The 23,593-nt window shown below is 43.8% G+C and overlaps 1 protein-coding gene and 2 pseudogenes across 9 annotated transcripts; 1 reads left to right on the forward strand and 2 right to left on the reverse strand.

Annotated features, from left to right (window-relative positions):
- Positions 1 to 208: 208 nt before the first annotated feature.
- LOC111184810 (RWD domain-containing protein 4 pseudogene) lies at positions 209 to 5,829 on the reverse strand (annotated as a pseudogene).
- Positions 5,830 to 7,679: 1,850 nt separating this feature from the next.
- On the forward strand, positions 7,680 to 10,331 carry LOC149748741 (anaphase-promoting complex subunit 13 pseudogene; annotated as a pseudogene).
- Positions 10,332 to 13,487: 3,156 nt separating this feature from the next.
- Positions 13,488 to 21,301, reverse strand: LIPT2 (lipoyl(octanoyl) transferase 2). 9 transcript variants are annotated; one of them, XR_016393845.1, is made up of 4 exons: positions 20,761 to 21,248; positions 18,025 to 19,572; positions 17,056 to 17,113; positions 13,488 to 14,500 (listed from the first exon to the last, which is right to left on the reverse strand). XR_016393845.1 is itself a non-coding variant. In XM_089915304.1 (4 exons), exons 1-4 carry the CDS (start codon positions 21,206 to 21,208, stop codon positions 14,494 to 14,496), a joined length of 633 nt encoding a protein of 210 aa, XP_089771430.1. In that variant the 5' UTR covers positions 21,209 to 21,301; the 3' UTR covers positions 13,488 to 14,493. The 9 variants fall into 9 exon arrangements, 5 of the variants coding, with proteins under 5 accessions (XP_089771430.1, XP_022449513.1, XP_022449512.1 ...); XM_089915304.1 differs by having other exon boundaries at positions 19,453 to 19,572; positions 20,761 to 21,301; XM_022593805.3 differs by having other exon boundaries at positions 13,488 to 16,709; positions 19,453 to 19,572; positions 20,761 to 21,279.
- Positions 21,302 to 23,593: the final 2,292 nt, after the last annotated feature.

Raw genomic sequence — 23,593 nt, forward strand, 5'->3', positions numbered from 1 at the left:
TTCGAGCCCTGTTCTGGGAAGATCCCACATGCCGCGGAGCGGCTGGGCCTGTGAGCCATGGCCGCTGAGCCTGCGCGTCCGGAGCCTGTGCTCTGCAACGGGAGAGGCCACAACAGTGAGAGGCCCGTGTACCGCAAAAAACAAAAATAAAAACAAAATAAAAAATAAAAAAAGACCTATCACATGGAGGGAATGTTGTACAAAATTGCTAATCTTCATCAAAACATGTTACTTCTGTCCCATTACTGGGCATATACCCTAAGAAAACCATAATTCAAAAAGAGTCATGTACCAGAATGTTCACTGCAGCTCTATTTACAATAACCAGGACATAGAAGCAACCTAAGCGTCCATCGACAGATGAATGGATAAAGAAGATCTGGCACATATACACAATGGAATATTACTCAGCCATTAAAAGAAACGAAATTGAGTTATTTGTAGTGAGGTGGATGGACCTAGAGTCTGTCATACAGAGTGAAGTAAGTCAGAAAGAGAAAGACAAATACCGTATGCTAACACATATATATGGAATTTAAGAAAAAAAAATGTCATGAAGAACCTAGGGGTAAGATGGGAATAAAGACACAGACCTACTAGAGAATGGACTTGAGGATATGGTGAGGGGGAAGGGTAAGCTGTGACAAAGTGAGAGTGGCATGGACATATATACACTACCAAACGTAAAATAGATAGCTAGTGGGAAGCAGCCGCATAGCACAGGGAGATCAGCTCGGTGCTTCGTGACCCCCTAGAGGGGTGGGATAGGGAGGATGAGAGGGAGGGAGATGCAAGAGGGAAGAGATATGGGAACATATGTATATGTATAACTGATTCACTTTGTTGTAAAGCAGAAACTAACACAGCATTGTAAAGCAATTATACTCCAATAAAGATGTTAAAAAAAGACAAAAGCAAAGAGACAGAAAAAACATGTTACTTCTGTGTGACTTTTGTAGTTTCATATTTTGACCCAGCTACTTTTTTTTTTTTTTTTTCCTGTCTGGATATCATCTCTCAGGGGAGTCATCCTGACTCTGAGCAGGCAGTCTCAAATTTCAGTCTACCTAAGAATCACCTTGGCCTTTATTTTAAGTGAAGTAGACTTTTGGGTTCCACTCCAGAGGTTCTGATTCAGGAGATCTGGACTAGAGCCCAGAAATTAGCATTTAAAAAAAAAAAAAAAGCTTCTGGAGAGATTGTGATTCAAGTGGTTCTTGAGACCAGCCTTGAGGAAACAGCCGTGGCTCAGTAAGCATTCCTTCCCACATCCTGCCAAGCCTTGCATCTAATCTATAGGAGTGTTTATTACAATTATGAAAAGTCACTATTTGTTCACCTCATCTACTAGATTGTGAATTCTCTGAAGTTAGGGATTGTCTCTTGTCCTAATAAAATTTTGGAATCACAGTCTTAGAATCATACCATGTTAGAGTTCTAGAATCATTTATTGATAGAACCTAAGTTGGAAGGACTCTTAGTTACCTAGTCAAATCCCTTACCCAAGAATTCCCTATATTTCTTTGTATGTGTGTAATAGAGGTTTTATTGCTTATTAATTGTGTCATTCCATACAATTTTAAGTAAACAAACTTAGAAAATGATGATGGCAGTACTGATGAGATATTGATGATGATGGCAATATTGATGAGAATGTTCAACTGTTTCACATAAGGTAGTAAGAGGCACCACTGCCACCATCACCCCACCTCCGAAATTTATACATTTCATATAAAAAGAGTAAAAGTAGTTCATTGGCATTTAACTAGCATTATTCTTTGTAATCTATGAACCATGATAAGCCTGAACAATTTCAGAATCTTCAGAGCAAAACCATTTTCTTCCACTAGCAAATGTAGCAGTTGCAATTTCTTTAAAAAAACAAGCAAACAAATCAACATATTCCAATGGTCCTGAATTTTAATGTTTATATCATATTAATTCAAGAAATAAAATGTGATTCAGCATTTGAAAATGAGGCTGAACTTCCTCACCATAATTATACTTACTTCATAATTCAAACGATTTAACTGAAGCCAGCGTTAGCCCAGTAAAAACCATGGTCACAACTCAACTGCTCTTTTGCTAAGGAAACTTCTTTAAAAGTTAGCTATTCTTTAAAAACTCAGACCCAAGCTGCATAACTGTGACTTGAGGAACCAACAATCAACCCTTCCAGATACCACTGTAGTAGTCCTATGTGGTTTTTGTGTTTTTTAAAATTAATTAATTTATTTTTGGCTGCGCTGGGTCTTCGTTGTGGTGTGCGGGCCTCTCATTGCGGTGGCTTCTCTTGTTGCGGAGCATGGGCTCTAGGCGTGCAGGCTTCAGTAGTTGCGGTGCACAGGCTTCAGTAGTTGTGGCTCGTGGGCTCTAGAGTTCAGGCTCAGTAGTTGTGGCACACGGGCTTAGTTGCTCTGCAGCACGTGGGGTCTTCCCGACCAGAGCTCGAACCCATGTCCCCTGCATTGGCAGGCGGATTCTTAGCCACTGCACCACCAGGTAAGTCCATCCTATGTGTTCTTATAGCTGGGGAGCACATACAGAATCACTGTGAATCACACATACATATCAATAACTTGCTGGTAAAACTACACCAATAGTTTCCTCTGTTAATGATTTTTTAAAAAAATAAGCATGTACTACAGTTCAGCAGTTGAAAGACTTCTAAGTCTATTATTTTAAAGATGCTGAGAAATACATTTGGATACTTGAAAAGAAGCAAGACTAGAATTGTGGTTTTATATTAAACCATTTAGAAGACCTCAGTTACAAACAACTAAAAATACATAAATAGGAATTTCTTAAAACCATTTTCTCTTACAATACAAAATTAAATATTAAATAAATAGGAATTTCTTTAAACCATTGTCTCTAACAATACAAAAATTAAATATTAAGGCATCTTTTACTCCCATCTATTTTGGTATATACAGCAAAGAGAAATGTTTTAAATAGGAACCAGCACTTCTATTCAAATGCTCTCTAGTGTATTTGGCAGATTTGTTTTTATATTCTCCTGTTCAACATTCCATTGAAAGCTCTTATAATTGAACACTGTGACCGAAACCAGGGGAAAAGTATAAACAGATATTCGTTTATTAAAAATAAGCAGTTCACCCTTGAAAAGTAAAAAGTAACTACAAACAATATTATGTATAAAGTTCAAATACTAGTATTTAAATCTCTGAAGCAGTTTATGCTTCAGTAATTAAGAGAAAGAAGAGATGAAGGCTTCACTAAGATGAGAAGCCTATTAATATGGATCATGCTGTGGACTAATTGTTCACTCAGTATTCTGTCCCACTGAGATGAGAGTTTGAAAAGGGCTTCATATTCCTTTAAAAAAATTACACCAACTAGAATAAGATCATATGAGTTAACATTGATTATTATTCCCCATATTTGTCCATTTACAAAGCTCAATTGGCTTCATAAAGTATACTAATCAGTAACATTTTCACCTTTTATTAAGGTAAGTTTGTGAAAATAATTTAATACAACCAGATCTCCTCATGAACTTTCAGCTTAAAACATTTTTTATGTAAGAAATATATCCAAAAAATCTGTTTTTATAAAAAGTCACTTCAATACCAGAAAAGAGTAATAAAAGATTTTGAACCCAGTTTATTTTTTAAAAGATGCTCTTCCCATGTCTCAAATTCCAAGTGCTATTCATCATCTTTAAAGCCAATTTTGCTTAACTTCACCACATCAACCCAGTTCCATCCTCGAGGAAGTTCTCCTTTGTGATCTGCTTTATCTACCAACTTATGCTTCTGGGCTTTTTTTTTTTTTTAATTCTCTATTTTTAAAAAAATATTTATTTATTTGGTTGCACTGGGTCTTAGTTGTGGCACACAGGATCTTCATTGTGGCTTGCAAACTCTTAGTTGCAGCATGCATGTGGGATCTAGTTCCCCGACCAGGGATCAAACCCGGGCCCCCTGCATTGCAAGCCCAGAGCCCTAGCCACTGGACCACCAGGGAAGTCCCCTAATTCTCTATTTTTTTAATTGAAGTATAGTTGATTTACAATGTTATGCTAATTTCTGCTGTACAGCAAAGTGACTCAGTTATACACATATATACATTCTTTTTTTAAATATTCTTTTCCATATGGTTTATCCCAGGAGATTGGATATAGTTCCTTCTGGGCTTTTGAAAGTTGTCTTTTTTTCTCACTTGACGGGGCTGCATTAGGAATTTCAAACAAGATGATATTTCTTGTGGCTGTCGTAGAATTAAGAGGGATGGTGATTCTCCATGAACTGTTGTTTATTGTCCTTCACATATTCAAACAACATGTGGGTCATGGCGGTCCTTCCACTGCTTCCTGTAACTTGGCTGATATGCTCTGCTTTACAGCTGATGATATGATGCTAAAAGATGAGTTCATAGATATGACTGGAGGTGTTTGAGGATATGTTTCTGTCCAGGAAATCTCTATGAAGAAGGCTTTGGGATCACCATTTTCTCCTATCTTATACTGAAATGAAATGGGACTTAATTCCTGGAAACTTTTCATCTCCTTCATAAGTAGAATGTGGTGGCTCCAGTTCCATCTCCTGGTCCTTCTTGGCGCTCAACGCGCTGGTTGCAAGGCACCTCCCTTGGACTGCATTCAAGACAGCAAGAGAAAATGAGGGCAGTGGCTCCAAGGCCCATAGCGGTGGGAGGCACACCCTTCACAGGGCAGAGGAAAGTCGCGCACACGCCCCTGGCCCTTGGGCAGCGTGAAGCTGCTGGCTAGGGGCTGGCCTGTATTTCATTTTTGACAACAGATTGATCAGCTTGTCTTGCACACCTCTAGTGAAAAGGAGCTCATTGCCTCCAAGGCATCTGAGGCTCTGATTGTTAGGATGTTCTCACATTTTGATAAATACTGCCTCCTATTGACTTCTACCCTTTGGTCCTTGTGCACAATGGAGACATCAAGTACACTCCTAATCTTTGTTCCCTTTTTCAGTCCTTCAAAAACTTAAGGTCTGTCTTCCATTTCCCCTTCTCTGGAGTGAGGACGGGGCAGGAGCCCTGTTAGGGAAGGCAGCTGGCCAAGGGGCCAATGGAAAGTGGGCTGAACTGCCTCATTTTCCCCAGCTGTGCCTTGCAGTCTTGCTATGAGGCTTAGATGGCCCAATGTGTGTAACATGCCAAGAGCGTGATGCATACGCTTAATAAATGGCAGCTTCTAGTGTTATTAGATGAGAAAAGGAAGGATGAAACAGAACTCCTCTCCTGGGGAAACCGTAGTCTGAGAAGGACCTTCAGGGAACTCTCTAATCCAGAGAGGCTGGGGACAAGGCCCTGGACCTTGAGATGGGGGACGGGGGAGTGAAGTGGGCCAACTGAAGGGGTCTGGGGAAAACTCATCTAGAGATACACCTCCTTCAAGTTTTGCGTAGATGCCACCTTCTTTGTGAGGCCTTTCCTGACCATCCTATTTACAAATCCTAATCCCTCCCTTCTTCTGCCCTCCCTTAAAGCCCTTCCCTGCCTTGGTTTTCAATCTGATCTGTTTAACTTTAAAATATATACATATTTTGCTACTGTTGTTCTTGCTGCATCCCTCAACTGAAGCTCACAGCTCCTGTCTGTCAGCCCTATCTCAGACCTCTCTTCTTCTCTGGATTCCTGTAACCACCCCCTTTCCTCTCCCCTTCAGGCCTGGAGAGGTAATGGTGCCCAAATGTTTCAAGATCCAGGGTACTTCACAACCCCCTGTGGTTTCCCTACTTCCTGCCTACCTCTTTGAATAGAGCCTCCTCACATTACTGATGTGACGTGGCCATCTGCTTCCTGCTGGACCTGGCTGATGCAGAAGGCCATTCTCCTACAGCCCCTTACACTTCCCTTGAACATAGCACTTACCATTCTGTGTTATAATTGTCTACTTTATTTGTTGATTCCACACCTAGAACATAAGCTCCTTAAGGGCACTAAGCCAGCACTAAGTCTGCACAGAGTAGACCTTACTGAGAATTTGTTGAATAAATGAATGAATGAATAAAGGTAATGAAAGGAAAGATCACTAGGAATTACGTTATCAGGGAAGGCTTCCAAGAAGAGATAGAACCTGAGAGAGCCTGATGTTCTTTCAACCTCTCGGCCACACCTCTCTCCTCTGAGCACTAGACTCCTATATCTAACTACCTACTTGACATCTCTGTTTGGATAACATGTTGTGGCTGGAACTCGTGACTTCCTTCCCTGTTCCCTTCAGTTTTCTGTCTCTTGGTAAATGCAACCGTCATCCACCCAATTCCCTGTTTGTTTCCTTCATAGGACTCAACCCCAACCCAGTCTTCTATTTATCTGTGTACTGATTTGGGGTCTGCCTTTCCCATTAGACTGTAAGCGCTGCAAGAAGACAGGCCAGGTGTATCTTTTTCACCATAGAATACCCAGGATGTAACTCAATGTCTGTCTAGTAGGTGGGGGAGAAGCGTTGGGAGGTAGGACGAGCATGGATGATGTCTGTCGTCAACGGTCTCAGAAGCCTGGGTTACCAAGGAAAATACAGCATGAATCACAGAGGAAGTTTAATGATCACATCAAGTAATTTTATTCCATTACTCATCAGGAGCCTGTGTCTGTGCTTCTGCAATCTTGTCTCCTCTTGGCCTGTCAGTTTAGCCCACAGAACATTTATCTTCCTGTTCTGAGCTTAACCATCCTCCTGCCCCTGCAGGCAGCAAAGAGTGGTGAAAAGAGCACTGGAAGACGTGCAGCAAGGTGTGGTGTCAGGACACTGAAGATCTCAGTGGCCTCTTCTTCACCCTCACACATGCTGTGTCCTGGGCAGCAAGGTGGAAGAGTACTCGAGAACACAGCTTCTGGGGTCCAATGGAGCTGGGTTTGAATCCTAGCCCTGCAATTATCAGCTGTGAGAACTTAACCTCACTGAGTCTTAGTTTCCTTATGTAGAATGGGGATTAAAAACAACTACATCTTATGGTTGTATGGATTACAATAAGATATTGTATTTAAAGTGCTTCACCTCGTACCTGGCACATAGCAAGTGTTCCATAAAGAAGAGCTATTGGGAACTCCCTGGTGGTCCAGTGGTTAGGACGCCGTGCTTTCACTGCCAAGGGCACAGGTTCAATCCCTAGTCAGGGAACTAAGATCACGCAAGCAGCACAATGTGGGGAAAAAAATTAATAAGGGCATATGTGTTCATGGTTGTATAAACATGGACTTTTTGAATCTTATGGTTTAAACAATAAGGGCTATGGGAATGCAGAAGAATGTGGGTTCAATGTGGACTAGGGTTTGCAGAGATGATGGATGTATCAATCAGGAATCTTAGTTGCAACAGACAGAAAACCCAGCTCAAACTGACTTAAGTAGAAAAGGGAATTTCTCAGCTCATAAAAGTATAAAATCCTGACATATCTAGCTTCAGGCATGGCTGGATCCAGGAGCTCAGATGATGTCTTCAGGAAGCTGTCTCTGCTTTTCTCACTGATGCTCCATGCTCAGGCAGAATCCCATATTGTGGTAACAAAATGACTGCCTGAATTCCATGCATACACTCTATTCTATGAATGAAACCGGTAGAAAGAGCTTCTTTCCCCCACAACCCTCCTGACAGAAGTCCTGGGTCAGACTCTTATTGTCCTGAAACGGACTCAGTGCCTATCCCAGTCACAGAAGCTGGTAGGGGGTGTGTCATCTCTATTCAAACCACATACACTTGGGTGGGGGAAATGGGTGGAGGGGGCAAAAGGTACAAACTTCCAGTTATAAAATAAATAAGCCGGGAATTCCCGGACTCTGCGCTTTCCCTGCTGTCGGCCCGGGTTTGATCCTTGGTTGGGGAATTAAGATGCCAGGAGCTGTGGGGCACGGCCATAAATGAATGAATGAATGAATGAAATAAGCCATGAGGATGTAATGTACAGCATGGTGACTATAGTTAATAATACTGGATTGCATGTTTGAAGTTGCTAAAAGAATAAATCTTAGGCTGTGGAGCGGCCTCCCACGCCTGTACCAACGGTGGTGGCCTGCGAGGGTCATTTTTAGCGGGGGGTGGGGGGGAGGCGTTTTAGCTTTGCTAATGTAACTGCACGTTTACAGAGCTCTAAAACAGAGATGGATAAAACTGCCCTGCCCCGGGGAACATAGGCATCACCTGTCTGGGAAGACCCTGTGGCGGGCAATGCAACAAGCTCCCGATGGGGACCATTCACTGTGCCCAGGGAACTATGGGGCCTGCGGAGGGGCGGGGACCGCGTTCTTCCGGGCACTTAGAGAAAGTTCCTGCAGGAGGTGACCTGGGAGCCAAGTTTTTAGACTGACTGAGAGTTAGCTGGGAAAAAAGGAACAAGATAGAACATTAAAAGCATTGGGATAGTCACGCGTGTAAGAAAAATTTTGTTCAGGAAAGTGGTAATGGCTTATTCTGGCGAGTGTGGTAAAGTGCTTGGGATGGTGGAGGTGTCCTGGTCACTGCCCGCCTTATGCTTTCCACTCTGCCAACCCCTGAAGAGTGAAGGCACCTTACCGCCTAACTCTGGAAATGCGATATTGACCCCGATGAGCTGACGTCCAACTCTGAGTTTGGAAGGAAAAGTAGGTGTTAGTGATGGGGCAAAGAGACCTTTAAGTGCAAAGGTTGGAAAGTATGACAGGGTTAGAGGTGTCCGGAAGAGGGACAGATGGGAAAAGATTGAGGCCAGATTGGGGAAAGATATGCTGAGTCATTGATACAAAATTTACACACAGCAATTGGAAACAATAATGCCTGAGCAATCAGTCACAAAGCCGACCTAACTTGTTTAGTGGATCATAAGGACGAGAAGGAACCGATCAAGGGCAGAGTGTGTGCTGAAGCTAGAGTGATCTGAGAAAACTTTACAAAAAGGTGGCATCTGTGTGTGACCACGAAAATCAGCTGGGAGGGACTGTGATCTTATAAATAAACAGATGAGATGAGTCTTTCCCAGGGTAATATCATGCCAAAAGACACATCCAGGCTAAAAAGCCTGGAGAATCCTACTGCTGGATTACATTATCTCCTCAGTCTTCATGTTTAGGAAATAACCTTTTTGGCTTGCAGATCTGGCAAGATTAAAGCTGCAGGAGAATGGACAGTGAGGTACAGAGAGATGGAAGGATCTTGGATTTGATTGATGATGCTTGGTGAGAAGACAAGCTGCCTTATGAGGATGTTGTAATACCACCGAATGAGCTTCCTGAACCTGAACAGGAAAATGGCGGCACCACAGAATGTTAAAGAACAAGAAATGAAGTGGACTAACCTACCCTTACAGTACCTCCATGAGAACATTCCCCCCATAGGAAACTGACACCTGGCTCCTTGTTCATTGACAGATTTTTTCAAATACACAGATACAAAATGTTTTCTTTCAGTCCCTTAATTTGAATCTTTGAATGATAGATCAACGCTGAAAAATGTACCACTAATTTTGTGGCCGCAAAATGCAAGGTGAAAATATTTAACCAGAATGAGAAGCTGATTGCGATTTCTTGGGAATGCAGAATATCTGGCCCTTTGAACCTAAAGTTCTTCATTGACTAGCGTGTGTTTGAACATGATTCATTAAACATTTGCCTTTAACTCTGATTTTGCTTTACTGTCAGAGTTTAACACTTCCCAACTACTTATATTTGTCCTGTGACACAAGTGATTGAAGATATGAGAGGGAAAGGCGAAGAATGACAAAGCCAGACATGAGAATTAACTTCTCATATACCCCCATTCTGAGAATCATCTGAGTGGGTGTGTGTGTAGTCTGTAGATGTAGTGGACATATAGGTAGGCCATTCACTGACAAGTGGGATTCCTAAGAATCCCCATATTTTCAAACTTTGGATAAATTTACAAATTAAAAGCTATCTTGACAGTTAACCTCTGCTCTCCCTACAACTTCCTTTGGTGCTGCTGGAAAGGCGAGATGGACCACTAGCTTTATCCAGTAACAGGACTTCTTATTTTCTCAAAGCCCTTTCAGATATAACTGAAGCACCTTGGAGTCAGTATTTAGTTACACGTTTGTACAAGAACTTGTATTTTGAAAAACACATTGAGGGACATTTATCTCCTAGAATTATTTGCCTCTGTTATGTGATATCTCTCTTGTTCTCTCCCCAGATTGTAAACTCTGTGGGAAGAGGCCCTGGCTTTTCCATCTGTATCCCTTATTGAAAAACTGGAAACACTGAATAACTGAAACCTCCCTTCAAAAAACAAAAAAGAATAAATCTTAAAATTTCTCATCACAGGGCTTCCCTGGTGGCGCAGTGGTTGAGAGTCCACCTGCCGATGCAGGGGATGTGGGTTCGTGCCCCGGTCTGGGAGGATCCCACATGCCGCAGAGCGGCTGGGCCCGTGAGCCATGGCCGCTGGGCCTGCGCGTCCGGAGCCTGTGCTCCGGACACAACAGTGAGAGGCCCGCGTACCGCCAAAAAAAAAAAGAAAATAAATTTTGTAACTGTGTAAGGGGATGGATGTTAACTAGACTTATTGTGGTGATCATTCCACAATGTATACAAATATCAAATCATTATGTTGTATACCTGAAACGAATATAATGTTACATGCCAATTATACTTCAATTAAAAGAAACAAACAAATACACACACATAAAACTGGTGGGGGGTGATTCCCTAAGGAAAATCTGGATGCTACTATCAGAGGTAGTCTGAATGGCTGTACAGGCTGAAGCAACAAGTATCCTCTATAGTAGGCCTTGGAAAACAGATATGATTTGGGCAGACAGGAGATTGACAGTTGAGCAGAAATGAGAAACGAGAAGAGGGGAGTAAGTGTGCCGTGAGCACGGCTCACATACCTGGGCAGAGGGAGCAGGCATGTTCTGTGGAGTCCTAGAGAGAAGACCTGAGACCAAGCGGGCTTGGGGATGGGAGAGTCACAGGATCCAGATCTCTGCTCACTGGGAGTGTGGGACAGGCTGCCTCTGATGGGAATGGGCTTCTTATCTTGGAGGTGAGCAAGTAGAGCTTCCTTGTCAGAGTGGCTATCAGAGGAGCCTTCTAGATGGGCTCTGAAATCCCTTGCATCCCTCAGGTCTGAAACTCTGTAGTCCAGAAATCACCAGCTTCCCCAATCCTGATCCCCACCCACTTCTCTCTCTTCTATACTTCTCTCTAAGGGGAGCGCTACATCCTTCTCCCTGATAGAGTTATGGGGTGTCTGAAGACATTCTAAATTCTAATTCTGGCTCCTAATTCTAATTCTGGCTCCTACTGCAAGTGTAGGACCTTGGGGGGACCACTTGTCTTCTCTGGGGCTGTTTCTCCCTCAGCACAGGAAGGGGTGAGGCTGTCTGATCTCTGGGGCCTCTGTCAGCTCTGACCTCCTTGAGTGCCTGTCAAAGACTCAGCCTGGCCCTGGGGAGCAACAGGACACACTACAGCTCTAAGGCCAACCAGGTGTGTTGGCTCTTCAGGGTCTCAAAGGCACTTTCACACTCATTGTCTCCTTTGGTCCTTTCACCTTCCTGTGTGGATGGCAGAGTGGGAGTCAACAGGAGTGCTGTTGAAGGTACAGCCTTTGGAGTCCAGACTTGAGTTCAAATCATGGATCTGCCTTTAACTAACTATATGAACTTGGGCAAATCTTCATTTGAGCCGGTTTCCTCTTCTCAGAACACAGTCAGCAATACAACCTTGTGGGTTTGTTATTTGCTGTGATGATTAAATAATGCCTGTAAAGTGCTTATAACAGCCCTGGGCCCATGTGGGTTGGGCTGGAGAGAGGTGAGTGTGGTGGAATTGAGCTGAGCTGAATAACAAAAACTCCTTGAAGGTACCCAGCATCTCACAAGGCATAGCATGTCCCCAGTCCAGCCTCTGACTGCAAATCAGGGCCATGTCAGTCAGCGTTCTGGCAGGAAACAGATGGCACCCTGAAACTAGATACTTTGAAGAGAGCATGAAGGAGGATTTAGGAAACTGACAAGGAATGGTGCAGCATGTCTGGCTAGCAACAGTGAGGAGGGAAAGCATTGCCAGGCTTGGAGGGCAAGGGTGGGATGGGTTTATTGGAGCCCAGGGAGGGCAGCCAGGCTGGGACTGTGACTTCATGTAGAGACTGCAACCAACCCATGCTGACCTAGCAGAGACGGAGCTGGGAAATGAATCCCTTCCTTTCCCTCCACTCCCTCCCCTCCCACCCTATGGTCTTCTACTGCTGACTTTGTACCAACCCAGATGGAAGCTCAAGAGCAAGGAGTCCCATGGTGGGTGGAGAAGGGTGGTGAGCATACAGAGGGGCAAATGGGAGGATCAAGCAGAGGCAGTGGCAAGTCAGTCAAATGGGTGAGGTCCTCCGCATTCATTTTCAGGCTGCTCCGGGCAAGGGCTAGTAGAGAGGAGTAGAAGTAAGGAATGTGGGAGGAGGCTGTGAGGCCAGGCTGTTCACCCTAGAAAGGGGTAGGAGGAAAATCTGCTGTTCTTCCAATACCCACCTGATCTCTCTCACCTCCAGGCCTTCGCCTATGCTGCTCTCTCTGCCTGGAACACCCTTCCTCCTGGGGCTGGCTAACTCACCCTTAGATGCTGCCCGCTCCTGGATCAATCTGTGCCTAAAGTCTATCCCCAGACTTCTTAGATACGAGATCTAAGATACTGCTTTTCATTGCGTTTGAGCCAGGTTTTCTCTTTCTTACAACTTAGAAGTCACTTGAGCCTTTTCTGCCCCTCTTCCCTTTTAAGATTTGTCACTTCTATGTTCCCATAGTACCTGTACAGACTTCTCTCATGGTACTTATAACAGGTTACTGCGAACAGTTTTTACTGGTGTGTCTCCTCCACCAAGCTGTGAGCTCCCTGAAGACAGGGACCAAGTCTGGCCCATCTCTGTGTCCCCAGGGCCCAGCACAGGCTGACACACCTTGCACTGGCTGTTTGGCCAAAAGTCTGCTTTTGGTTTTAAGGTTTGTTGGATTCGCTGGCAAAATAACCACTCATCTCACACAAATAAACAGCTTCAATCAAATCTTTAATAGAAGGTGATTTAACTTAATTTCAATATACAACCATTAAAAGGAAAGGAATAAGAATATTAACAGAGTATATAAATTTCAATATACAATCATTAGAGGAAAAGGAATAAGAGTGTTAACAGAGTATATAACAGAGCATACATCACTGAATTGGGCCGACGCCTACTTCCAGATCCAAGCAGCAGCTGGGAAGTCCCTTGCACAGCAACCTGGAGTCCCAATTGGGAAGGTCCCAGGTGGTGTGTTCGCCCCACGGGTGAGACTGCAGAGTGCCGCCCAAAGGAGTCCTGCTTTTAACGCCAAGCTGCAAACTGAGGATCATCAGCTTGCGTGAAGATATGCAGCTCTGGCTGTTATTGCAAATGCTTTGATACTTTAGTTGTAAGTCTCAGAATGTTCGCTGATCCCCGGGAACTGGCCAGATTCCCAAGACTTGCGAGCACCGTTTCTGCTGACCTGCATGTAGTCTAGCAGTTCAGCATGTAGCTCTTTCAGGGTCTTTTTTTTTTTTTTTTTTTTAGGAGTTTAGTAATTTATTTATTTATTTTGGCTGTGTTGGTCTTCATCTCTGTACGAGGGCTTTCTCTAGTTGTGGCAAGCGGGGACCACTCTTCATCGTGGTGCGCGGGCCTCTCACTATCGCGGCCTCTTTTGTTGTGGAGCACAGGCTCCAGACGCGCAGGCTTAGTAGTTGTGGCTCACGGACCTAGTTGCTCCACGGCATGTGGGATCCTCCCAGACCAGGACTTGAACCCGTGTCCCCTGCATTAGCAGGCAGATTCTCAACCACTGCGTCACCAGGGAAGCCCCAGGGTCTTTTTTAGTCAAAGGCCTATTGTTGCCTCTGAAGCCTGAACAAGACTATTTTACTAGCTTCTCCAACACTGGCCGGACCACACCAGGCATGTTATCTTCAAGCAACACAGGTTAAGGCCATGTTAGCCAATTGGAACCTGTTGAGATGAGGGCAGTGGGGGCAGAATCTGGAAGCCATATTTTATGAAGAACAGAAGAATCAGGAAAGTTTAACTTGAAGAAGAGCCCGCTCCTAGGATAGAATTCATTTGCTGACTCAACAGGCCATTTCTGGGCACCTCTGTGTGAGGCCCTGGGCTGGTCCTGAGAGGGCCATGGGTGAAACAGCTATAGTCCCTGCCTGGGGAGCTCACAGTCTGGACGGGGTCAGACATGGAAATAAGTAACTACATTATAGGGGCCACTGCCACCCGAGGGGGATGCACAGTGTGGCCAGGGAAGACCTCTCAGAGGAGGACTTGCAGGAGGGCAGAATTATGACACTGTTGAGGGCAGGTTTCAGTTTGGGATGAGGAACAACTTTCTAACAATCAGAATTATGAAGAATGCTCCACGTCTGGAGCTGTGTGAGCAGGGCTGGGATGACCACTTCACAGACTGGATACTGATGTCTGTCAACAAAAGGACCAAAGCTACAGGGAATTCCTCATAATAACAGTCATTGAACCACTGTTTCCTTTCACATGCTAGGATACAAACAAACAAAACAAAGAAACAGTCTCTGGCTTAGCAAAGCTCACAGTTTAGGTAAATTGAAAAAATGTAACACTATAGTCTTATACCAGTGTCTCATGAACTTGAATGATTTAGGAACCCCTTTTAAAGGAAAAAAATCATTGAGGTACTCAGTGCTGATAATCTAAATATGTTCAAATTTAAACTCAGTTTAAACTCCAATGCAACTGTAAAAGCAAATCTTTTACATAGTATTTATTCAATACAAATTTTAATGAAAATGAACAAAACTAAAAAACTAATAAAATGCTAATAACACTAATGCTACCGGACATATTGAGTTCTTTTGCACTCAGCCTGCCAGGTCTATAGACGTATTCCAGCTGGTAAGTGAAGAAGGAATGATAGAATCAGAGTATCACATCTTGCAAACCCCTAATAAAATAATGAATCTAGGGCATAGTCATCACAAAAAAAAAGAGGAAAAAAAAAACCCCAAAACAGATACTACATGCTACTTGATGTAAGAACACACCATCACCTACAAAGCAGATGTGCTAAAAAAATCATACCTGAATCATGCCAATTGTCAGGATCTACTTTTTAACCTTCAGGAAACGCAGGAGAAAAAGATAAAAAAGATGGCGGGGGAACCATAGGTGAAAAGAGACATTTATGAGACATATGAGCCAAATTCAGTGTGTAGACCTTGTTTGAATCCTGGTTTGAACAAACCAACTACACGAAGGAAGGAAGGATGGAGGGAGCGAGGGAGCGGGGGAGGAGGGACAAAGAAAGAAATCTGAATATTAACTGAATATTTGTTGATATTGAATAAGTATTTTTTATATGTGTTAATGACATACTGTGGTTATGTTGTTTTTAAAGAATCCTTATCTTTTGGGAATACATACTGAAATATTTATGCATGAAATAATATGGTACCTGTGATTTGCTTCACAACAATCCAGGGAGGAGGCAGGAAATGGGCACTGGTTTAGATAAACTAAGAATGGCCATGAGTTGATTGTTTTACCTGTGTTATGCGTACATGGGGTTCATGGGGTTTGTTGTATGTTTGAAAGATTTTATAATAAAAAACTTTAAACATGAAGAAAAATCTAAGATGCTAGAACATTTAAAATTCAGGCATTGTACATTGCCAATGGGAATATAAATCGGTATGTTTTATGAAAGGCAATATGATAATATCTATTAAAATAAAAATGCACATGTCCTTTGACTCAGAAAATCACTTCTAGAAACGCAAACTCTGTGCTCACTGTGTGTGATACAATATGCAGACACACACACAGACACACATGCACATTTATACAGGGATCCTCATTGCAGCCTTATTTGTAAAAGAAAAAGATTAGTAATAACCTAAACATCCTCAATAGGGGGCTAGCTAAATAAGTCATGGTAAATCCACTGAATGGAATACTCCACAGCTGTTTCGAAAAATGAGGATGACTCCATAGCCGTTTTTAAAAATGAGGATGTTCTTTATATACTGACCTGAAACAATCTTATAAAGTGGAGAGATGTGTGTATAGTATGCTACTATATGAAAAAGAAAGTACACATATAAGCATGTATGCTTATATATATATATAAAATATCTATGAAGAATATAAATAAGACATTTACCATCATTTAGGCCTCCAGGAAAGGGACTGGGTTTACAGGGGAAAGGGACAGGAATAAGACTTACATTACAATGGTAGCATTTTGTACCTTTTAAATTTTATTCCATGTATATGCATTGCCTATATTTTTTTAAAAGATCTAAGTTTTAAAAGAAATTAAAACAAGATTAAGATGTTAAAAATATAAAGACTATCTAGCAATGTGGGAAAATCTCTGTAATACTATGGTTTAAAATAGTATACATAATTTTATCCACACAATAATTCATAATAGAATTATAAAACAGAATAGAATAGAATAATAAAAGATGTCTGCTCATAATCAAGTGCTGGAAACACACAAATGAAAAGAATGTTTTTTTAGGTGGGAGTGCAAGTGTTGTTGTTTGTTAAAACTTTATAGTTATTATAATACGGTATGATAATAGGTAAGGTAAATTACAATTTAGTGAAAAAATTAGATTTTGATTGCAAATATCTGATTTCCATGAAGGTTTTCAGTCAGAGGCTTTTTTCATGAAGCGAGGTGCACCTGGTCACACTGTCAGAGCAGGTTCTGTTTGGTTTCCTGCCAAAGGAACAAGGGCTGGGCCAGTCACTGCAGTTGGTCACGTCCTCAAACTTAGCACTCATTCACCAGACCTTGGACAATTTGTTTATTTATGAGGAAAAGACTTCTCATAAACAAGAAGAGGCTTTCTGGAGGTGGAAAAGCCAGGGTGTTAACTATCCTCTTTCGTACACTCAGCTTCCTTCCTTGAGGAAGGGCCCCAGTGGGAAAGCGTAGGTGGGCTCTGTCCAGAAAGGAAGGAGAGTCAGGAACCCACAGCAGTGGCCTGAGCCAATTCCACACATCCAGCCTCAGCCTAACTCTGGCCTTCTGCCCTGCGTCCTCCTCAGCTCTGTCGACCCACCTGTTCGTGGAGGCATGTCTCCTCCAGGATACCTGCCCTGCTCGCCCTTCAGAGGCAGCTGTGGAAGAGTGGAAAAGAGCCCAGATTAGGAGCCAGGGACTGACTGCCCCTAACTAAGTGCATGACCTCAAATAACTCACTTAGCCTCCCAGGCCTCAGTTTTTTCATCCATAAAATAAGCCTACCTATCTTGCTGTGCTGCCAGAAGAGTGAATGAGATCGTCGTGTGGTCTCATTCTGGGTCCTGCACTATGTCTCTGCCTAGACTGCTTCTCAGTCTCCTTGGCCTGCTCCTCCTCGGCCCGTGCCTCACATTTATCAGTCCTCTGCCCTCCCCTTCTCTTTGGGCTCCCAGACCGAAACCATCGCTCATCACAGCCATGCTCCAGATTCAAACACCCAACTGGCCCTCTCTACCTACATCTTCCACAAGTATCTCAAACCTGATTTCCCTAAAACTGAACTCATTATCATTCTCTCCAAACTTGGTCATTATCCAGAGTTCTCTATCCCAGCAATACCTCTAGCATCCACCCACTTGCTCAAGCCAGAAACGTGGGGATTTTCCTTGACTCTACTGCAACATTCATGGATAACAGCAGCAGTAGCCATCTTCCACTACATGGCCTGGGAAACAGAGAAAGCTGGACTGAAGTAAGATAGAATGAAGCAAACACACCAAGAATCACGGCAGAGAACAGGAGAGAAAACACCATGTGGGCTCCTAAAGGGCTACATGCTCTGGTTCTGTTCTGGAGCCCTGCTGCAGCCCCATCCTTGGGGTTGCAAGGCCCCCTCGGTACCTTTTCCAATAACCCTCCCATTGTGGGGTTTGTTTGATTGTTTGTTTTTGCTTAAGTTAGTTTGAGTTGGGTTTCTACACTTGCAAATACAAGAGTCCTAATTAATACAAACATATTTTATCCGTCAGCATAAGCTAGTTATGCTGTGGTAATGAACAACCCTCACATTTTGGTAGCTGAACTCCACCACCTGTCCATCAGCAGCAGGGAGCTCTGCTCATTGCAGTCCCTCAGGAAGCAGCCGCCATCTTGAATGTTGTTGGTTACTGTTCCACAGAGCCAGGACTGGAACTAGAGTTGCCTGACTTCTCATTCAAGGTTCTTTCTACTCTAACTGCCTGTGGTAGTCAGTCTCCAAGATGGCCCTTAATGATCCTCACCTCCTATCACCCTCGTGCAGTCTCTTCCATACTGAATAGGGCTCACATATTAAGAGACTGCAGAAATGACTGTGTGACTTCCAATGCTGGGTCATAAAAGACATTGTGGCTTCCACCTTGTCTCTTTCTGGCATCACTTGCTCTGGGGGAAGCCAGTTGCCAGGTCATGAGAACATTCAAGCAGCCCTGTGGAATGATGAGGAACTAAGGTGAGGAATTAAGGTCTCCTTTTAACAACTACTACCAACCAAGCATGTGAGTGAATCATCTTGGAAGCTGATTCTCCAGCCCCAGTCAAACCTTCAGATGAGAGTTGCCCCAGCTGACATCTTGATTGCACCTGAGACACCCTGACCAGAACCACCCAGCTAAGCTTCTCCCTAATTCCTGACCCACAATATTGGGGTGATTTGTTACACAGCAATAGATAATTACTATAGAACCTTACAAACAGAGATGTCGTATAAGAAAAACTTACTTCTATCTTTGGCATTTGTACAGTGTGAGAAATTATTCTTCTCTTTCCCCTAGCCTCTGGCCTAGCTCAGGTTACCTAACTAAAAATAGCTATCAGGCTTGAGAAATCCAACCCAGGAACACAGAATCCCATTTTATTCTTTAAAGAGGCCTTTCCCTTTCCCTTTTATTGCGGAAAGCACCCAGGTCTCCTGAGAATGAAAATTCACCACATCACATCACCTTCACCTGGATGATCCAGAGAAATGATTCTTACAAAAATCAAAGGAACTGGAGCCCAGGCCTCCCCAGTTAAATACAGTATTGAGGAAATAATAAATATTTGAGAAATGACACTCTGTGATATCTGAGTTTTTCTGAGAAAATGGTGTCAATGGTAGTGCTAATGCCTTATATTTATACAGCACGCTTTTCATAATGTTTTCACATCTATATCTGAGGTAGGTGGGGAAGATATAAATAAACCAGGATACATATGGAACCAATGGCTCAGAGCTCATGATTTGCCCATAGTCTCATGGTGTGTGAATGACAGGGCTGGGTCTAGAATCTGGGTTTCAGTGACTCCAAGTCAGGTGTGGTGCTTTCCAAGGCAGGACCTCCAGGCTGTGATAATATAAATGCCCTTCAGCTGGGGCTGTCCTCGGAGATCAATGTGCACTTATAGGTCTCTTTAAAGGCCTCAAGGAAACGTGGTATTACTTCATCCACAGTGACATGCCTCTGGAGCTCCTTACTCAGGGAAGTGACACCTGTCCCAACCAGCCCACAGGGCACAATGTGCTCAAACCACGTGAGGTCCGTAGAACAGTTCAGCGCCAGGCCGTGAGATGTAATGTGCCTTCCACAGCGGACTCCTGCAAGACAAACCAATGGGTCTTAGAATAGGTACCCTCCCTCCCCAGGCTTCATGATCCCCCTCAGTGTGATGAGGAAACTGGACTAGACCACTGACTTTCCAACTTTGTTTCTAGAGCACCCAAGGGGTTGTGCACAGATCAGGGGAGGGGGACAAAATGGGAGGAGAGGTGTGTCGCTCCACAGTAGCTGCACTTATTATGGAGATTACAGAAAATGTCCTTTAACAAAGAGATTCCTCCGTTGCTTAAAAAAAAGGTTGAAAAAACTATTTCACCCTTATTGTCCTGATACTGTGAAGTACCCTGGCAATTCAATTCCCGTGTGTGTCCATTGGTAAAAATGAGTGTTGAACGAGTTGGCCTCTAAGGGCCCTTCTGGTTCTGAATATTTCAGTGAAGAGGGTTAAAAACTTTGTTTTGTTGTTTATTTGTTTTTACATGTAATGAGATATTTATTAAGCCTTAAAAAGGAAAAAAACCTGACACACACTACAACATAGATGAACCCTGAGGACATTATGCTAAGTGAAATAATCCAGTCACAAAAAGACAACTACTGTATGATTCCACTTAAATGAGTTACCTAGAGAAGTCAAATTCATACAGATAAAAGTAGAATGGAGGTTGTCAAGGGCTAGGGGGGAGGTGAAATGGGGAGTTGTTTAAAAGTGGAGTTTAGGGCTTCCCTGGTGGCGCAGTGGTTGAGAGTCTGCCTGCCGATGCAAGGGACACGGGTTCGTGCCCCGGTCCGGGAAGATCCCACATGCCGCGGAGGGGCTGGGCCCATGAGCCATGGCCGCTAAGCCTGCGCGTCCGGAGCCTGTGCTCCGCAACGGGAGGGGCCACAGCGGTGAGAGGCCCGCGTACCACAAAAAATAAAAAGTGGAGTTTAAATTTTGAGAGATGAAAAGGGTTCTGGAGATTGGTTGCATAACAATGTGGAAACACCTAACACTACTGAACTGTACACTTTAAAATGGTTAAGATGGTACATTTTATATTATGTGTATTTTACCACAATTTTCTTTTAAAAAGGGGAAAAAAATCCTTCAGAGGAAGAAAGATACATTACATCCAGGACTAGTTCTGATTCAAAGCCCGCGCCAGACACACCTCCTCCCAGCCGGGGCTCTGCCCTCACCACCATTGGTCCGGCCCCGCCAGGCCCCGCCCCGAGGCGCTCACCGATTGCGCAGATCTTGCGCTCGCCCAGCCAGACGCCGGTGTAGGGTGGGGGCCGCGCGCGGGCACCTGGTAGACCCTGGAGCTCGCACAGGCGCACAGCGCACGCCTCCAGCGCCGCCACGTGGGCGCGCAGGCGCAGGCCAAGGGGTCGCAGGTCGAGTACGGGGTGGCAGAGCAGCTGGCCCGGGCCGTGGAAGGTGGCTAGGCCGCCGCGGCCAATGGCGCGCACATCGGCACCCAAGGCCCGCAGCCGCGTCGCCTCCTCGGACGTCAGGCCGCCGCGCAGCCCGGCGGTGTACACGGGCCCCGCGGGCTCGCAGAGCAGGAGCGCGCCCGCCTCGGTCCCTGGCTCGGCCTGCAGCCGCCGCAGCCAGCGCTCCTGCAGCGCCAGCAGCTCGGCATACGGCACCTGACTCAGCCACAGCAGCCGTACCGCCGGTTGCCGCATTGCGCGGGCCGCGGCGTCTGCGGGGCCCCGCCTTCTGCCTGCGCCTGGGGGCGTGCTGGGAAGGGCGGGGACTCGGGGACTTGTCCGGAGTCTCCGCCCTCAAGTGCTTGTTACTGGCTATTGACTGTACGATACCTAGGGCAAGGTGTGTCTCTCTTCATTCGTTCATTCCAACAACCAGTATTGAGGGCCTGCTTGTGTTCTGCAGGCTCTGCCCTAGGTTCTTGATACAGTAGTGTACATTGTATGGAAAAAGAAAAAGATCTGTCCTGGGAAGCTTACATTCTTACAGCAGGCAATAAACAAGTATTAAAACGTTAAATAAATAAGGGTATTTCAAATACTGATAACTGCTATGAAAAGAAAAGTAAAATAGGGTAATACGTGTCCTGAGTGGAGTTCCCCGAGGAAGAGGGAGATTAACATGCAGAAGGTTTATTGCGGTGGGGATGGGGTGAAGGTACTTTCAAGGCCAAGCCTGTAAGGGAGTGATGGAAGCAGGATTAGGCAGAAGGAGAGGTTGAATTGTGAAACTAAGCAGAAGCCTCAGCCAATCCCAAAGAATGCTCTGAGCCTGGGATGACCTTTCAGAATTATTCCAAATTAAAGAAGGGGACCAGAAATTTATGTCCTTGCATTGACCAGTGATGGAGGCTGTATGTGGACAGGTCCTGTAACTTTTGGCAAGGCTGTTTCCTTTGGAGGAGGGCAATTCCCAGAGAGAAATTGAGCCATGAGCAACTTACTCCCAGAAGCTGGGGGAATGACTGACTAGATCCTGAGGATGGATCTGGATCACAGCATCCATTATGTTGTATTGGAGTGTGATTTAAACAAATCTAAATTCATTTAATAAACTTTTACTGAGTACCAGCTATGTGTTTGACCCATTGCTATGTGAAGAGGTTACACATGACTATCCTACCCCTGTATTCCTAATAGCACACAGAACCCAGTTTTTATGTCCTCAATCTATCCTCTGAATGTGTCTTCTAAGCTGCAACCAAGGATTGTTTAATTGAAAAGAAGAAAGCAGAGAAGTATAGAGAATAATGTAACAAATTACCATTTACCCACCATCCAGGCTTATCAAATTTTAATATTTTATTACTTTTGCTCAGGTCTTTTTTAATTTTAGCTTTTTAATTTTAATTTTAGAAACTAATAACATTGATCACTCCCATAGGTACCTGAAAGACATTTCATAAATGTAGACATAAAATCCTAAGCAAATATTAGCAAATTTATCCAGCAATAAAGTATTGTTTATCCCAGGAACGCAAAATTGGCTTAACATTCTAAAATCAAACAATATAATTTTCACCGAAAAGGAGAAAAACCATGAGATTATTTTCAATAAATGCATAAAAAGCAGTTGGTAAAAATCAACACCTACTCTAACTAAAATTCTCATCAAACTAGGAAGAGAAGAGAAATTCTCCAATCTGATGAAGTGTATTGCATCAATCAGGATTTAGATGACAGAGAAACCACACAGGTAATATTTTATTTTATTTTGCGGTACGCGGGCCTCTCACTGTTGTGGCCTCTCCCGTTGCGGAGCACAGGCTCCAGACGTGCAGGCTCAGTGGCCATGGCTCACGGGCCCAGCCGCTCCGCGGCATGTGGGATCTTCCCGGACCGGGGCATGAACCCGCGTCCTCTGCATCGGCAGGCGGACTCTCAACCACTGCACCACCAGGGAAGACCCACACAGGTAATATTTTAATTACCACACAGGTAATATTTTAATTTTTTATTTTGAGAAAATGGTAGATTCATATGCAATTGTAAAGAATAATACAGAGAGATCCTGTGTACCCTTTACCCAGATTCCCTCAAAGATAATGTCTTGCCAATGTCACAGTTGGGATATGGACATCGATACAGTCAAGATACAGAACATTTCGATCACCATAAGGATCTCTCCTGTTGCTCTCTTATATCTACACCACTACTTAACTCCCAGCAAACAATTATCTGTGTTATATAAATAGCATCATACGGTATGTAAACTTTGGGAACTGGCTTTTTTTTTCCACTCAGCATAATCTTCTAGAGACACATCTGGGTTGTTGCATGTATCAATATTCATTTCTTTTTATTGATGAGTAGTATTCCATGATATGGATGTACCATAGCTTGTTTAACCACTCATCCATTGAAGAATAGCTAGGTTATTTCCAGTTTTTAGATATTCTGAATAAAGCTGCTACAAATATTCAGGTAAAAGTTTTTAATGTGAACATAAGTTTTCATTTCTCTGGAATAAGTGCCCAAGAGTGTAATTACTGGATCACATGGTAGCTGCATGTTTAGTTTTTCAAGAAACTGCCAAACTGCTCTCCAGAGTAGCTGTACCATTTTACATTCCCACCAGCAATA

The sequence above is a fragment of the Delphinapterus leucas genome, chromosome 7, assembly GCF_059928025.1.
Source record: "Delphinapterus leucas isolate spDelLeu-1000000601 "Yukka" chromosome 7, BTC_Dleu_Yukka2, whole genome shotgun sequence".
Taxonomy (NCBI): Eukaryota; Metazoa; Chordata; class Mammalia; order Artiodactyla; family Monodontidae; genus Delphinapterus; species Delphinapterus leucas.

Bases quoted from the DNA above. Each gene is read 5' to 3' on its own strand.
- LIPT2 (XM_022593804.3), bottom strand. From the start codon at position 21,208: ATGCGGCAACCGGCGGTACGGCTGCTGTGGCTGAGTCAGGTGCCGTAT. The intron at 19,573-20,760 runs GTGAGCGCCTCG...TTTGTCTTGCAG, and splicing joins GCGCAAGATCTGCGCAATCG to GAGTCCGCTGTGGAAGGCAC. The intron at 17,114-19,452 runs GTAAGGAGCTCC...ACTCTTCCACAG, and splicing joins GACAGGTGTCACTTCCCTGA to CTGCCTCTGAAGGGCGAGCA.